At 52.4% G+C, this 16,992-nt stretch overlaps 2 protein-coding genes across 4 annotated transcripts in view; one reads left to right on the plus strand and one right to left on the minus strand.

Moving 5' to 3' along the window:
- The window catches only part of DNASE1L3 (deoxyribonuclease 1L3), a 969,732-nt gene that overhangs the window by 18,710 nt on the left and 934,030 nt on the right, over positions 1 to 16,992 (plus strand). The window lies entirely within an intron of this gene.
- FLNB (filamin B) overlaps positions 14,545 to 16,992 on the minus strand; it is a 139,713-nt gene continuing 137,265 nt past the window's right edge. For all 3 annotated transcript variants that reach the window (XM_080676157.1, XM_080676156.1, XM_080676159.1), the window contains one exon: positions 14,545 to 16,208. In XM_080676157.1, coding sequence (XP_080532283.1) covers positions 16,021 to 16,208 — 188 coding nt within the window. In that variant the 3' untranslated portion in view covers positions 14,545 to 16,020. The remainder of the gene's footprint in view (positions 16,209 to 16,992) is intronic.

The raw sequence follows: 16,992 nt of genomic DNA on the forward strand, positions 1-16,992 counted from the left end.
GTCCTGTGCTGGTGGGTGTGGTGGGGGGTCAGGGGAAGTGGACCAGACCCCAAGAGAGGGTGCCTGAGGCCTTGACCTGGCCCCACCACCCGGAGGCCTACTCGGTGACGAGCCATCCCTCTGTCCCTGCACGGAGCAGGTTACAGGAGTCACGGCATTGCCAGCTCTCAGTCCGGGCAAACTGCTAGGCACGGGGTAGGGGCAGAGGGGAGGCACAGAGTGGGGCTTCTCACTGGCCACAGCCTGAAGCAGCTGCAGACTCTCCCCTCACCCGCCCCGTTGCCCTGGGTCACCTGCCTGGACGGAGTTCCCATGGCCCTTTGTGGACCGTGCCTGATCGCAGGCACTCTCAGCATCAGCTTTGTTCAGAGGGTTTGGAACGTGCACCTGTTGCCACGGGAACCCCCAGGCCTGGCCGAGCCTGTCTCCGGAGGTCTGCACCTGCCCAGGAGCCTGCCTACTTAACAAGCCCCCGGTGGCTGCAGGCCAGACTTCTCTTTCATGAGTTATTTACCGAAAACCAGATTTTAAACTCACTCTCCGAGCGAGAAGAGGCACAGCATGTGGAGGGCCAGGCTCACTTTGGAGCCATCCTGGCCGTGGGACATAGAGCAGGTCACGTACCTTCCGTTTCCTTAGCGCCCAAGGGGGTTAATGAGAGAGTCAGCCTCACAGGTGATGTTTAAATAAGATAATGCAGGTAAAACGCCACGAGCCTGACACCAAGTCAGCCCTCCACAAGTGGAGGCTGGGTTTTCATGAACAGGACTTGCTCTGTGGAAGGGTGGGCCACTTTAAGTTTGGAGGCATGTGGCTCTCATTTAATTATTGGGAATGAGTTTTCACCATCCACTTCATCATTCACCTCAGCAAGTATTTGGGCAAGTGAGCCCCGAGAAATGGAAACGCCCCTACTTCCAGTCCTTGTTATTTTTCTCTTCCTCATCAGCACCCCTTTCCTGCCTCCCCTGCCCACACCCTTCATCCTGTCCCTCAGGGGGGCGGGGGGTGGCGGTGAAGGAGCGGCTCCAAGTCAGCAGCTCCTGTCCCTTGGGTTGGAGAAGGAAGTAAAGGCAGCTCCACACCAGGAGAGGAAAGTGCCAACCGTATCCCTCTCCCCAGCCAGGTGGGCGTGTGGGAGGGCAGAGCCACGAGGGGGGGTCACACCTGTATTGCTGCCACGTGTCCCCATCAGAGCTTCCACCCAGATGGTCCTGAAGGCGGAGGTCACAGAGTCTTAGCCACAGTCACATCTTGAACAAGAGTGGGTCACCCCGTGCCTCAGGCCCCGCGCCCCAGCAGCTCCAAGCCGCGCACTCACTTGATTCTTCAGAGAAAATGGATTGGGAAACTGAGTGCCCTGAACAGAACACTAGCCGAGTGATTGCTTGGTTTCCCAGGTTTCCATGTAAGCAAGACAGCTGCAGACAGATGCCAGGCTCCTCAAGGCCAAGGGCAAGGGGCTGCCCTAGTCCAAGTCACATAGTCTTGCTCAGTGATAATCAGTTGCTTCCTCTCTAATCCCACCACCTCCACCATTGTTCCCTATCATCTGTTTTCCCAACAGACAGGGTGTGCTTCCTAAAATGCAAATTTCATCCTATGTCGCCCCTGCCTAAAACCCTCAATGGCTCCCCATTTCTCTCTGGATAAAGACCCAAGTCCTTACCAGATCCTGCAAAGCCCTGTATGTCTTGGCTTTGACTTAGCTTTCCAACTCCATTTTCAACCGTCTGTACACTATAGCCACACTGTTTAGCTCCTCCATTCATGTTCTCCCCAGCCTCTGGGCCTTTTCATGTGCTGTTCCCCTCTCCTGGATCGCTCTTCTCCCCCATTCAGTTAGCAAACTTTTTCTCATTCTTCAAAACTCAGCTTAAACCCCGCTCAGTCAGGGAGGCCTGCTCTGACCAGTCTATTCTGGGACCCTGGGTTACATCTTCCCACAGTGCCCTGTATGGCTCCTTCTTCACTCTCATTACACATGTAATTACTTGTCCAATGTCCGTGTTTGTACATTTTTGTATGTTAATTTATGAATGATTTTTTCAGTTAAATACAAATTCAAGAACCCTGTCCCCCAGATTTTAAAAAGATAATAGTTTTTACAGAAAGAAAATATTTTAGCAAAAGGTAGCAGATATTGAGTAGTAAATTGTTGTATTTTTTCTTTTAGAAATCCAGATGGAAATGCCTAATTTAAAAAGTTAAGGAATGCTTTCTGAGGGCATAAATTAAGGATTGAAAAATTAACAGTGCCCTCTAGTATGTTAAAGTTTCTCAAATAATATTTGAAGTTTATAAAATGGGATGTCAACAGAAGAACTAAAGCCTTAAAATCCACTAAAGTTAAACGTCACTGTAGTTCCTTTTTCCCCCTAAATATATCTTCATTGATATTAGAGAGAAAGGAAGAGGGAGATAGAAACATTAATAATGAGAGAGAATTATTGATTGGCTGCCTCCTGCCTGCCCCCTACTGGGGATCAAGCCCACAGCCTGGGATGTGCCCTTGACTGGAATTGAACACAGGACCCTTTAGTCCCCAGGCTGACGCTCTATCCACTGAGCCAAACCAGCTAGGGCCACTGTGGTTCCTTGAACTTGCCCTGTGGTTCCTTGAACTTGCCCTTTACCTGCTTGCCTCAGGCCTTTGCACATGCTGTTCCCTCTGCCTTCCCTTCCTTCTTTGCCCCTCTTCCCTGCAAACACAGTGTCTCTCTCTCCATAGGTCTAAAGCTTTCATGGTCTTGAAAACTCCATGCAAATCTCTCCTTCTCTAAGACAAATCACACACACACACACACACACACACACACCTTTTCAAGGGTCGGCCCAGCTGGCACATATTCCCCAGGTGACCCAGGTTCGGGCTGATTGGAGCAAGCCCATGTTCCTACCTCTGTGTGTCCCTGATGGCAGGAGAAAATGTATTAGTCATTTGTAAAAATTCCTCCTGACCCTCTCTGCTTTAGGAAACTCTATTTCCCCTATCAAATACCCTGGGTGTTTCATTTCATTTTTCTGACTTATTTATCTTGAGATTTCTGCTTGAGAAATTTTAATAGTTTCATAGAAGCTAGAGCTGAAAATACCTTTAAAGATGGTAATAATGATAATAATAACAACTGTCATCTGCCAAGGCTTCCTCTGTGTCAGGCTGTGTTCTAAGAAGGCACAGCGGTATACACTATCTCACTAAATTCCAACCACAGCCCTGAAAAGGTGGGGTTAGTTGTCTCCATTTTATGGATGAGGAAACTGAGGCCCAGAGAAGTTAAACAACTTGCCCACGGTCACACAGCTGGTGAGTGGAGCCCAGGGCGACTCCTCTATGAGGCATCGTAGGTGTAGGGTCTAGGCAGGGGTGGGCAAACTTTTTGACTCGAGGGCCACAATGGGTTCTTAAACTGGACCGGAGGGCCGGAACAAAAGCATGGATGGAGTGTTTGTGTGAACTAATATAAATTCAAAGTAAAGGAGCGGACGGGAGAGCAAGAGAACCGGATAGAACAGCCGGATCCGGCCCGCGGGCCTTAGTTTGCCCAAGGCTGGTCTAGGGCCCATGAGACTTTTAGGGCTATGGAAGTGTTTTGATTTCTTTGAGAATAAGAAGGAAAAAATAAAATTTTAGGTTGAAGAAAAATGTTAATGTATAGTATTCATATATATTTTTAAATTAATGTAGTTGTAGAATATAATTCATTTTTAATATTGTTTTTATTGGTTTTAGAGAGAAAGTAAGGTAGAGGGATAGAGAGATAGAAACATTGATGAGAGAGAAACATTGATCGGCTGACTCCTGCACCTTCCCTAATGGGGATCAAGCCCGCAACCCAGGCACTCGGGGACCTCTTGGTTCATGGATCAACACTCAACCACTAAGCCACACCAGCTCCATGTAAAATATAGCTCTTGTTACTTTTTTTAATATAAGAAGGGATTCATGAAGTCAAAGGTGCCTAAGACCCACAAAAATCATAATGTGGCCCTAGTGGAGTCAGAAGTCAAATCAGGTCAGTCTGCCTCCAAAGTGCACATTTTCACGGTCTAGTATCACCCCATGTTACAGCTGAGGACGTGGAAGTCCAAGGCTACACAGCAGAGAGAAGACAGCCCAGTGGAGAACGCGGGTTCCCGGGTCCAACCACCATACCCGGCAGGAGGACAGCACCACCTGGTGGTATTTTGGGTAACTTCCCTTCAGAGAAAGGATGAGCCTAGAGAGGGTGCAGGTTCACACACCCGCTGAAAGCAGCTGCCAGCCAGTCTGCCCGTGGGCTTCCCTCTCAGCAGTGGAAAACCAAGCAAAGAAGCCACCTCCACGGGCTCTGGTTAGGTTATCATCGGAGTTCACACATCACCCCTACACACACACACACACACACACTCACACACACATACACACACACACACACACTCACACACACACACACACCACACATTCACACACACACACACACACACACTCACACATCACACATTCACACACACATTCACACACACACACACACACATACTCACACATCACATTCACACACACACATCACACACACACATCACACACACACATTCACACACACATCACACATTCACACACACATTCACACACACACATCACACATTCACACACACACATCACACATTCACACACACACACATTCACACACACACACACCACATTCACACACACATACACACACACTCACACATCACACATTCACACACACACACACACTCACACACACACATTCACACACACACACTCTCACATGCGCGCACACACACACACACACTCATACACACTCTCTCTCACACACACACACACACTCTTCTCCCCAGGTAACAAAATGTTGCTCAGAGTTTGCAAAGTGATTAGGTCCAATACGGATCCCACATGAGCCAATTTGTAATTTTCTAGTAGTTCCATTAAAATAAACAACACAAACAAAAAAACAAGTAAAATTAATTTTAATAATATATTTCATTTAACCTCGGGTTCAGCCAACTACTACTATGGTCAAAGCTAGCCCACTGCCAGTTTTTTTAAATAAAGTTTTATTAGAACTTGGTTATGTTCTGTCCACTCAGCAGAGCTGAGTGGTTTTGTAGTTCAGACCTGATGGCCCACAAAGCTGAAAATATCGCCCTGGCCGGTGTGGCCCGGTTGGAGCGCCGTCCTGTGCACCAAGGGGTGGTGGGTTTGATTGGGTCAGGGCACTGACTTGGGTTTCGGGTTTGACCCTGGTGGCAGCACAGGCTGAGGATGGTGGTGGGAGCTCCGTGAGGAGCTGTGGCCACCGAGGGCCGAGGACAGATGCTGAGTCCCGGGGTAGCACTAGCCCATCGTGCTCAGCAGGGATGGGCTGCCAGCACAGGGAGGGCAGATGGCGCAGCATCTCCTCTCCACAGGGTCCAGCTGGACGAAGGCAAAGGAAGGAGCCACTTCAAACCCCGCCGAGTTCACATTAGCTGGTCTGTTCGCTGAGGAAAATGGAAGACGCCACTTTTGCTGTGAAAGGTTTTTGTGATGGGCTGGCACCTGGCATATATTGAAAGCCTGGTGTTCTTCACAACATCCCCTGGAACACAGAAAAGGCCGGCTGAGCTGGGGGCACCCGGCCTCCGGCCGCCCTCGCCCAACCCGAAGGGCCGAGGGCCGGCAGGCACCCACTGCTGCCACTGCTCCGGTGGCCAAAGTAGTGAGTCCTCTGCGCAGTTAGCAGCAGCCGCCGCCTCTCCCAGAGGACCCCACTCCTCCCGAGGACCAATAGCTAACGGGCACAGCACAGCAACCTGGAGACCCTGCTTTGGCTCAAGTGCCAGGATGTGCCTGATGGATGCATGCAGGCCATTCCAATTGTTACCTATTTTATCCCCATCCCTACCCCACAGTCACTTACCCCTCACACATTGCTCCCCCAGTCTAGTGGCACCCCACCTGGCCCAGTGCTCCATGGTGAGCACCTCCAGGATCCTGCCCAAGGCTGAACTACCCGCCCCCCAATGCCCATAGGCTGCAAAACCTCTGTTTAAATAATAATAATAATAATAATAATAATAATAATAATACCAGTCACCATTTGTTGAGCACTTACCATGTGCCAGGCACTAGATTGCTGCTTTCTCTGTGTAAAAGGGCACTGGGGCTGACCCCGCTGTGGCACTGGGGACAATGCCTTTAACCCCTGTTTCCCATGCTCTTTGCTCCCACTGGGTGACACAACTCTGTCTGTAACTGTGTGGGGAGATTGGAGAAGTGGTCTGCAGAGGGTCTGTCATCTCTTCCCCATCTGGCCCCTGGACTGGTTGGGTTACTAACCATTAGGGCCACGAGGCCAGAGCTTACACAATGTTCCAGAGCAGTGGTCGGCAAACTCATTAGTCAACAGAGCCAAATATCAACAGAACAACGATTGAAATTTCTTTTGAGAGCCAAATTTTTTAAACTTAAACTTCTAACGCCACTTCTTCAAAATAGATTCGCCCAGGCCGTGGTATTTTGTGGAAGAGCCACACTCAAGGGTCCAAAGAGCCGCATGTGGCTCGCGAGCCGCAGTTTGCTGACCACTGTTCCAGAGCAACTGTGAGCTTAAGCAAAACCCCTGTGGAGGCAAGTCTCCTGTCTTTGCCCTGAGCCCAGCATGGCCCTTGCACCCAGGGGGTTCCAGAATCAGAATCAGCTTCCCGGCTCCATTGTCAGGGTCACTGGAAGCCCAGTGCATTTGCATTTCAGATAAACAAGAAATAATTTTCAGGGTCAGTAGAGCCCATGAATATTTGGAACATACCTATACTAAAAAATTGTTCACCTGAAATTCAAACTAACTGGGCAGCCTGTATTTAAATTTGCTCCATCTGGTGGCCCCAGGCCTAGGCAGCGGCTTCAGAGGCAGTAGGCAAGGATCGTGGGCCAGGCAGGAGGGGGAACAGGGAAGACCTGTAGGGCCCTAAAGGGAGACTCACTCTGTGGGTGCAGGGTGGCGGGCTGTTTTCAGAAGAACCGGATGGTAGATAGGACTCAGGACACTGCTCAAACACACTCTCCCCAGCAGGCCTTCCTGACCACCCTGTCTATCACAGCTCCTCAGTCTCCATCTCCTTCTCCTGGTTTCTCTCTTTTTATAGCCCGACTCTCAAGCATGGTCCATGGACCTGCAGCATCAGCGTCACTGGGAAGCTCTTTAGAAATGCAGAATCTCGTCCATCCAGTCCTTGCCTGCCAGATAAGAACCTGCATTTTAACAAGATTGAAAAGCTCTGCTCCGTAGCAGGGACACATCACACATCTGTCTGTTGCCGGACCTCTGTGAGGGACCCTGTCTTGTTTTCTGCAGTAGTCAGACATCCTAATTTCAAACTAAGTCACTCTTCTGAGCATTTGGGGCAGGGTTGGGATTCCGAATGAGAGGATCATGTGTTGAATGAATGAATGTCTGTCCTACCCACCTGATGGGGCTTTTGTAAAGATAATTCCTGTTCAATGTGTTTCCCACCTGATTTCCCCAAAACTCTGACACAGAAAGGTAAATACTAATTTATTCCCATTTTTCAGATGTGGAAACCAAGGCCTGAGAAAGTCAAGATTCTTGCTGGAGCTCACAGAACTTGGAAGTGATATAGCCAGGACTTGAACTCACACTTTCTGATTCCAAACGGAGCCCTCCTTCCCTAGGCTATATTTATTCATTTGATCATTCATTCCAATGTCGCTGAGTACCAGCCCCAAGCTGGGAGCTGGGAGGACATTAATAAAGTTACCTATGAAGTCCTGGAACCCAGAGGGCTCACCAGACCAGATGCATATTCAAGGAATGGTGACACAGTGGGCCCGGGGCTTCTGCAGACTCAAAAAGCTGCCTGGAGGACTCTCAGAAGACTTCCCAGAGGTGGTGACATATGCAAGTTAGCCAGCAGAGGGAGGGGCAGGAGGAACATTCCAGGCAGACACACCAGATGTGCAAAGGCCTGGAAGAGTGAGGGTGCCTGCCTGCTCAGAGAGAGTGAGCCAGGAGGGTGTGCTGGTGAGTGAGGGGTAATGAAGCACGAGGCTGTGGAGTGGGGGGCAGGCTGCCTGCAAAGGCCTGGAATGGCAAGAGGTGGTGGCCCTTACCCAAGTGCCAGCCGTACTCCCAGGAGGATAAGACTGGATACTGAAACTTCTCCGCTGGCTTCTGCCGGTTCCGCTCCCGGAGGTACAAGGCCCGGCCTTGGCCATCGTGGGAGATGCCCTGGAAGAGCAGCTGCAGGGTGCTCACGGGCACCGGCCTCATTTCTAAGCTCCCTGGTTTGGTCTGGCCTGCGGGCCCCCGAGTTGCTCTTTGGGCTTCCTGGACTCCCACTCTCCTGGACAGCTGGGCTCTGACCCCCTTGGTCTCTGGCAGTCCGGTCCTTCTGTCAGGGGAGCTGGTGGCAGGCAAGGACCCCACTCCCAGGGGTGCGTGGAAGAGGGCCTGCTGGAGCGGCTTCCCGGGCAGGGACCTCTCCTTGGGGTACTTGTGGCCATGGTTGACCTTCCAGGTGGCTCGGGTGACAGCCTCCTTCCTGATGCGCTCCTCCCAGCAGGCTTGGCTCTGGGAGGTGAGCAGATCCTTCATGGCAGGGAGGGGGATGACAGGGAGGTTGGAAACATTCTGCCCACAGTTCTCTGGCCTGTGTTTGCACTGTTGGTGTCTTGTCTCCAAGGATACGTGTAGCCAATGAAAGCTGGGTTGCTAAGGTCCTGCTGGAGAGGAGGGGCTGAGGACAGGGGGGACTGGGGCCATTCGTAGGCTGTAGGAGAGACCAGGCTGGAAAAGGGAGCAATGCCATCACAATCCACCCAGGTGCTTGCCCCAGAGCGATTCAGGGCTCAGGGGTCTTGGGGTGATGCATGGGGTGCCACTGCCTGAATTCCATTCAGTAAACCTCAATGTACACCTACTATCCGCCAGGCATCCAAGGGGGTCCAAATAGAGGTCTAGTCTCCTCCTAAAGGAAGTTCTGGACACATGGCTAGAGATGGGGGTTGCCATGGCAACTCTGAATGCCAACTCCTAGACACAGCTCTGCCACTCCACAGCTGCGTGGCCTCATCGGCACATCCAGATGATCATGGAAAGTACCCTTAGCAATGAGAGGATGGCATTAGGCCAGTGTATCACAACGTGGGCAGTGCCTGACATAGAGCAGCCCTCCATGAGTGTTAGCGGCCGTCTAGCAAGTACCTGCCTGGCACCAGCTGTGCCCCATACGCTTTAAATCACCCCTCGATCACGGGGCTTTCAGAGCCTCCTTTTCAGATGGGGAAATGGAGGCTTAGGGCAAGGATGTGCATGCTCCAGGGCATGTGGTTGGTATGTGGTGGTACCTCTGTGCCAGGCCCTGAGCTGGGGTTTTCCTGAGGGATTTCACTTAATCCTCACTACCAGGCTTCTTAACTCACTTTTCCAGATGAGGAAACTGAGCTCAGCAACATTAAAAGCTCACTCTGGGACTGACTCCAAAACCCATGTCATGTATTACAAACACAAAACTACCATGGAGTGTGGCAAGCACCATGAGAGAGGCACAGGCGGGGGTAAGGGGCAGAGGAGGACCCACCAGTACTCCGCAGCACCCTCCGCCCCCTGACCAGGGCCCTCCAGGAGTGAAAGCCAGTGAGAAGGAGGTAAGTACCACTCACCTTTTCACTCTGCAGGTTGAGCTCTCATCTCTTCCTTCAACAGCCTGTGGCAGGCACAGAGCCAGGCACTAAAGGTAGATGAGGAGGGACAGAGCCACATGCTCCCTGTCCTCAGGCTTTCACAGTCCAGAAGGGGAGAGACTCAGAACTGGGTGGGTAGAAAGGGAGGCAGGAAAGGGGGGGGGGTGGTCAGGGAAGGCTTCCTAGAGGAAGTGTCCTTTGAGACCTGAACTATGGACACGAGTGAGCCAGGCAGAGTGGGAGGAGACTTACAGAGTGGGCCTCCCTTCTGAAAGGCGGAAAGGACACAGCTGCACAGACTGTCCTCAGTGTTCCCACCTGTAAAATGAGGGCTCTGAGGAAGTTTGGGAAATGGAGAGCCAGCTGGTTAAATGGGACAACCTGGGTCTGCATGCCTCCTTTGGAGCATCACAGCGGTCACTGATTAATTGTGCAAACACCTTTTTAATCCAGGCTTTAAAAACCTGGCTGTGAGCACCATTCTTTCCAGACGCAGGGCCTTGTGTGCCAGGAGCTGCCAGCGAACAAAACCACAAAATGTCTCTCCTTCGGGGAGCTTGCTCCTCTGTGCCCCGCCTTCCTCAACGCCGTATCTGTACCTCTGGGGTATTGCCTGGCATTCGGCAGGTGCTTAGAAAAGGCTCACGATGAGCAGGGCACTTCACCTTGGCTCTGCGGCAGCTGGGTGGATGGGGAAGGACGGAGGGAGAAAGTCAATAGTTGCCGGCTGAGGGGTCGCAGGATCCGGGGGCGGGGTCCGATCCGTGAAATCAAGAAAGCCTCCCTGACCCAGGCCGCCCCCACCACCAGGCTGGTAAGTCCAGGTGCTGAGAGCGCGAGAGGGCAGAAGTGGGTGTCCCCTCCTCTGGGCTTTGGTGACCTTGCGCCTTCCGCCCCAGGGGCTGCCCTCGGTGCCGCAGTTTGCGTGTCCAAGGCGACCCCTGGCGGTCACCATGGCAACGACCGCCGGCCCGCGGATCTCCCACCCACCAGGCGGACAACCAGACAGAGCAGGCGGGGGACCACCGGCTCCCCTGCAGGATGGTCAGGCTCCCCAGGAGGGGAGGGGTGTGGGAGGGAGCAGAGAAGCGCCCCAAAAGTGCTGCCTTCCAACGGGCCTAAGGACAGCCGACGGCCCACAGGGAGGAGCCGCCTTCGGATTCTGGGCCCCACCCTGTGCAGACCCCTGCGTGCAGCGCTGGGCTTCATGGCCCCCTTCCTACATCTAGGCCCCCGGGTTTTATCACAGCCTTGGTTGTTACTGCCTGTGTGATGTCAGGCAACCCTCTTCAACTCTCTGAGCTCCTGCAAACTCCCTTGTAAAATGAAGATACCTAAGTGCCTAGCGTTAATGTTATTAGCGATGATAATTTTCTTCACTAACCCATGTAAAACCCACCCAACAATCCCTGGGAAGGTGTAGGGTCAGCCCCAGGCCTGTCTGGCTTCCGCCTGTGCTGAGGAAAGAGGACGCTGAACCTGGGAAACCAGGGGAGACTGGGGTGGGAGCTGGGGCACCCTCCTACCTTTCTGGCCACTCCCCCAGGCCACCAACAGCCCGCCTCACTGCAGTTCTGTCATTGGCCCACCCGGCCCACTGATAAGGCTCCACCCCAATCCAAGCCTGGGGCTGTCACTGGCTCTCCAGGATGCAATCCTCACTGTCCCTCACAGCCCCTCCTGGGTTTAAGCTCTGGGTGGGGAGACTCATCTTAGGCACTGTCCATGCGTAGTTGTGATTTTGTGAACTGACCATGTACAGGACGGACACTGTGCTCTTCACACGCATTTGTCTTCATCCTCAAACACTGTACGGAGTAGGTCCCATTGCCCAGTTTACTGGAGAGAGAACCAGGCACTGTTTTCTGTGAGGGTCAGTGATCTGCTGGAGGCCGTGGCAGGGCCCATGCTTGTAACCACCATGCTCAATGGCTTCCCTACAAGCCGACACCCCTCGTTGGGTACCCCTTCTGTCTTGGGGAGCTGAGTCTCCCCAATACTCAGGCAGCCCCTCTCCCAGCAGCTCTGGGTGGGGAGTGGCCCAGCCAGTGGAGGTATGGTGGTATGATAGGATCTTTCTAGAGGTTAACCTTAGACTGTAAGTTTCCCACTATTTTTCCATTTGGTGGATGAAGGCACCGAGGCACAGAGCTGGTGGCAGAGCTGGGACTGGGATCCAGACGTGAACCTGCAGCATTCAACCCAGTGCTTTCTGAGCATTTCTCATGCATCAGGTTTTTCTGCTGCTACTTGCACTGGTTGCTTGTAGCTGGGCCTGAAGCTGGCATTTCTGGGGCTTGGCACCTCTGCCAAGGTTTCCTTCTCTGAGATCACCTGCCAGTTTTGTCCTAAGAACATCCACGCCAATAGGGAGAAGCGTCTGGTGCCTTGGGAAGGAGGTGGTCATGGCAGAGGGTGTAATGTGGGCAATAAAAGGCTCACAGATTCTTTCTGTCTCAGCTTTGTCCGGGGAGATAAGCAAGTCCAAAATGCGAAACACCCCTGGAGGTGAGCCACGAGTCAGGCTTGTAAATTCCCCATCTCCAGCCTGCCTGCTGGGACTCTTGAGGAAGAGAGAAGGGGTGTGGGGTGGGCCACCCTAAATTCCTTGCACATACGCTGGTTCCCTGTGTGCTCAGGGGCCCAGACAAAAGCCTTATCACAAGCAAAAGGATCCCTTTGTTTAAAAAGATTCCTCCCACCATGTGTTTGGGCAGCATCCTTGGGACAAAGCCAGAGGGAAAAAATCAAATTCAAGCTTGCCTTGAGCGATGTGACATTTTTACTCCCTCTGAGAGTTGTGATTTGCTATTGTGAGGAGAAAACAAATGAGCTAAACAAGATGTTTTGGGAGTTTTCATGAGTGGACTCCTCTGATTCTAAAGCCCCTCCCCTCCACCTTAAGGGAGACCTGGACTGACTCCACTCCTTTCCCAGAAACCCCTGCTTCCATCCGGCTGCACGAAGGCCAAGGGGCACGGAAATTAATGATCTTGTTCCCCATTTCAAAATACAAACTTGGGGGGTTGACAAGGATCGAGCACTCATTATTGCCATTAACCATTATTTTGCTAATTTTTCAGGCTGTGCAATTTTCAAGGAAAATTAAATCCCTATGCGCCGGATTCATTTTACACCAAACTCATCAAAATGTGGCTTTCAAGGCCCCTTTGAAGTCTTAAGACTAGACATGTGGTCCAGGGCCCGAGTGTTTATAAGCGCATTGGAGAGAGACAAGTTAATTAAATGTTTCCTTCTTGGCAGCATTGCTGATGAGTGCGGTCCTGGGTTTCAGTGGAAACTAGATGAGGAAGAGGCAGGCATCTGGGTGTGACAGGGCAGGGTCCACCTGAGTTGAGGATCTCTGTAGGGCGGATGGCAGCTGGCGTCAGCCTAACCTCCTTCGCCACCGAAGAGTGATGGTCCTGGCAGCCAAGGGCCAAGTGGACCGGTGAGTCAGAAAGGGTCTGGCATCGGCCTGTCCAGGGTTAAGTTGCAGTTTTCAAGGTGTTTGTACAAACAATAGCCGGTTCCCATAGCAGCCAGTCCAGGTGCAGATAAGAGCTGCCCCGTGGCTCTAGTAGATGACCAGAAGTGCACAGATTTCACTGGGATGTCTTTGAAGTAACAGGCAGGGGACCGCCAGGCCCAGCCGTGTAGGAGGCAGTCACGGCAGCAGACAGCGGTGGCTGAGACTCACTGCTCTATGTGACCAAACGCCCCCAACCGCCGAGGGTGGCTCACTCTGAGAGGTGAAGCGGCCACACCGTGGGTGGCTGAGCCAGTGTTTAAGCCTAAGGTACCTGATGCCAAAGTCCACTCTGCTACCTGATAAACGCTGCCTCTCAACACCCGCCAGGCTCCGGCAAGGTATAGAAACCAGTGGCTCTGGCCTTGAGCTCCTCTGGGGACAAACCCAGCCTACTGTGGCCTGTCCAGACCCCCTGGGCAAAACCTGCGCCCCTCAAAGGCCACAGACCTTGTCGGGAGTCTGGGCCCACAGACTAGGCTGCTCCCTCCAGAAGGGGCAGGACAAACCCTCCCTCCCTCCCACCTGTCAGAGGTCAACAAATCGCCACCCTGATCAACACAGGGGTGTCAGGAAGAGACACAGGGAAGGATCCAGAGTCTTTTCTCCCCACCTTTCCTTTCACCCCTCAACTCCAATGGAGGTGAGGGATGGGGTGGGAGGCAGCTAGGACTTCCCATCACCATGGCAACTGCTCCCGCAGGTGTAACCAGAGAGGCAGCCCCGCTCTGGAGGACAAACTGGTAGGGACTCAGGGTCTGCCTCAAGTGAACTTTGAGAGTGCAGCCCCTGAGCTAGTGTTGTCGCTGTAAAATGGTGTCACAAAACTGCTGTAAAGGGAGGAGGAGGCCTGGAGCTAGGGACATCTGCAGCAGGAAGGAGCAGCGGAGGAAGAGGGACGAGAGGGACGGCTGTAGCACCAAATATGAGCCCTGCTGTCCACAGGCAGTGGGATGACAGGTGACACTTTTTTGTTTGAATAAATTCCCTACAATGGGGCTTCTTGTGTACGTAGGAGAGGCTTTTTTCTCGCTCTTTTTAAAACCACAGCCTTCACCTAGGTGGGTTTCACATGTGGGACTCTTACTCAGGGCAAGTCCCAGCAAACCACTCCAGGCAGCTGTGTGGGGGTCAGGGCCCACACACCCGCTTCCAGTGCCCCGCACGCTCCACGCTCAGGCGAGCCGTCTGGATAAATTCCCACTGAGGCTCAGGGAGCAGCTAGGCCTCCCTCTGCCAAAGGAGGCCAGGCTCCTGGTCAAAACAAGTAGCTAATCTGTGTGCTATTGGCCAGGGATTGGAAGAGCAGGTCAGACGCCAACCATTTATCAGACTGCGCTTTAAGGAGCAAACATTTTATTTAATAAGTTATAAGATACAATTTACAGTCGGCATTTGATTCCAGTTTTGCTTCCTTGTCCCAGTTTACGAGGCCTGTGGTCCTTTCCCGTGAGGCTTCAGGCCGCTCCAGTTTCTAACATTGGGCGTTTGCCAACACTGGCCCCCAGCTGCGATCCCTCGGTGCAGGTCCCCCACCTGGGCCCCGCCCCACCCACAGAGGCACTTCAGCCACAGTGCCATTTCCTGAGGACTGAGCAGCAACCAGGAGGGTCTGCCTGCCCTGACCACACTCCACAGTGGGCCCTGCAGCCAGCCAGTCCCCGACGCTTTAACTTTAGTCCAAAGCAGGGGTGCAGGAAGGGGTGCACAAGGCCTTACGCCCGTTTGTAGAATCTTGCACCTGCATGTTGCTTTCCAAACACCATCTGGATGATATGGGGTCAGGGCCAAATACACAGCCACCACCGGTTATGCGGCTTTTGCTATTTCTGCCAAACAGTGAAGGAACACTGATGAGCTGCTGTCCACCCCCCTCAATGGTCCCTGACTCAGACCAAAGGTTGGCAGGACTTTCCTTCTTTCCCATCTATAACTATTTTCCAGAAAAAGTGGCCCCCGAGACAGACTGGGCTGGGTGTGGAGTGCTGTGTTGCGTGAAGACTTCCACTGACACATGGACCCCTCACCGTCACCGAGAACATGTTGGTTAAGCTCATCAGACTGGCAAGTGGCTGGAGTGTATGTTAAGCACAAGGGCTAGTGTTGGTTACAAAAAGGGATCTTTGGCAAGTGGGGGGCTGCTTGTCACTGCAGACTTTCCTCAGACCGAGACTGATCAGACTTTAAAAGCAAGAACAGAAACATGGCTGCCAAGATGGTCACACGTTCGGACTTTGCAGGGAAATTATCAGCCGATGAGGGAGAGGCGGCAGAAAGCCCTCCAGGCCAGTCGGCCACCGCGTGGTAAAAAGGCCACAGAGCAGCGTGGGGTGGGAATGAGTGGTCAAAACCATGTGCCCACCTAGCAGCCTTTTCTTACATGCTGTGGGCACTGGAAGAGAGGAAGCGGGTTTTAAGCCATCTACTTTTCTAAACAACAACCTAAGCTAGGGCTCCTCTTTCTCCCTGCCCCTCGTCCCTGTCTGATTTCATAAGTTGGTACCCGGTTGCATTTTTAACACCAGCCTTGCCTGTGTTCTCAGTCTGTCTGCAGGGGACGATCTGAGCCACAAGAGGTCAGATTTGCCCAGCCCACTGCACGAGCTTGCATTTCCCCAGTGTCCCCAACGTGTCCCCAATGAGTCAAGTCTAGGATTTCGTTCTGAAGGCACTTTAGAATGGCAATGTTTTCGGGATGGGGTTTCAGACCCACACACAGGCCGGAGGACTTTGTAAAAAAACGAGTTACAAACAAGCAACGAAAGCAACCACCAGAAGCACCTCCTGGGATTTGACGAGCACGCGTTTAAGGCACCGTGATGTGGAAGGGGCTGCCGGGGATGTGTTCCTCTCCCCACTTCACGGCCAGAACATACTCCCCCTTCTCCTTCACGACGTATGTGACGTTGTACTGTTGGTTGCCCACGTGCTTCATGGAGACCTCTTCACAGGGGGTGGTGGGCCCGTGGACCCCGATCAGCAGCATGTTGGAACCTGAGAGGCAGAGGGAGGTGGTTATTCTGTGAGGGTGAATCCCAGGAGGCAGAGGACCAGAAGGGAGCCAAAGGAATGATACCAGTTACCACCTGCTGAGCTTCTATGATGATGTTGGGGACTGAGAGGTGGGAGTGTGGGATTCTGAGCAGGCCTCATAGAGCCCAACACTGAGGGTTCAAATCCCTGCCCTGCCGCTTCCTGGCCAGGTGACCTTGGACATGGAACTTCACCTCTCCCTGTCTTAGCTTCCCCATCTGTAAACAGGGGCAACACTAGCACCAGCCTCACTGGGAGGAGTATTCTGTGAAGCCCTCGGTACATAATAAGGGCTATCTCCTGTAGGTGTAGATTGTTCTGATCTGTTATTATCATGAGAACTTTATGGAAGGTACTACTATTATTCCTATTTTAGAGAAGAGAAAACTGACTTTTAGAGATTTAGTACGTTTCCCAAGGTCACATGGCATTTAGGGAAGGAAGAGAGGAAAGGAGGGAGGAGAGGAGGAAGGGATGAATGGTGGAACCAGCCAGGTTTCCAGGCCAGATGTGCTAGATGCCAGAACCCAGCCAATTCACTATTGACACCCGAACAAATACCCCAGTCCAAATTGCTATTAAGTTTGAAGCAATTAGGGGCAGAAAAAAATCAGAGGAAAATCCTTTAAAAATACTAAGTGCAAAAGAATAAGGTAATGAACAGGGTTACTTGCAAATGGCTGGGTTACATGGGAGGGTGGGCACTGCAGACTGGAGCAGGGAAGACCAAAGCAGAGGCGGGTGC

The sequence above is a fragment of the Plecotus auritus genome, assembly GCF_963455305.1.
Source record: "Plecotus auritus genome assembly, chromosome: 6".
In the NCBI taxonomy this organism is placed as follows: Eukaryota; Metazoa; Chordata; class Mammalia; order Chiroptera; family Vespertilionidae; genus Plecotus; species Plecotus auritus.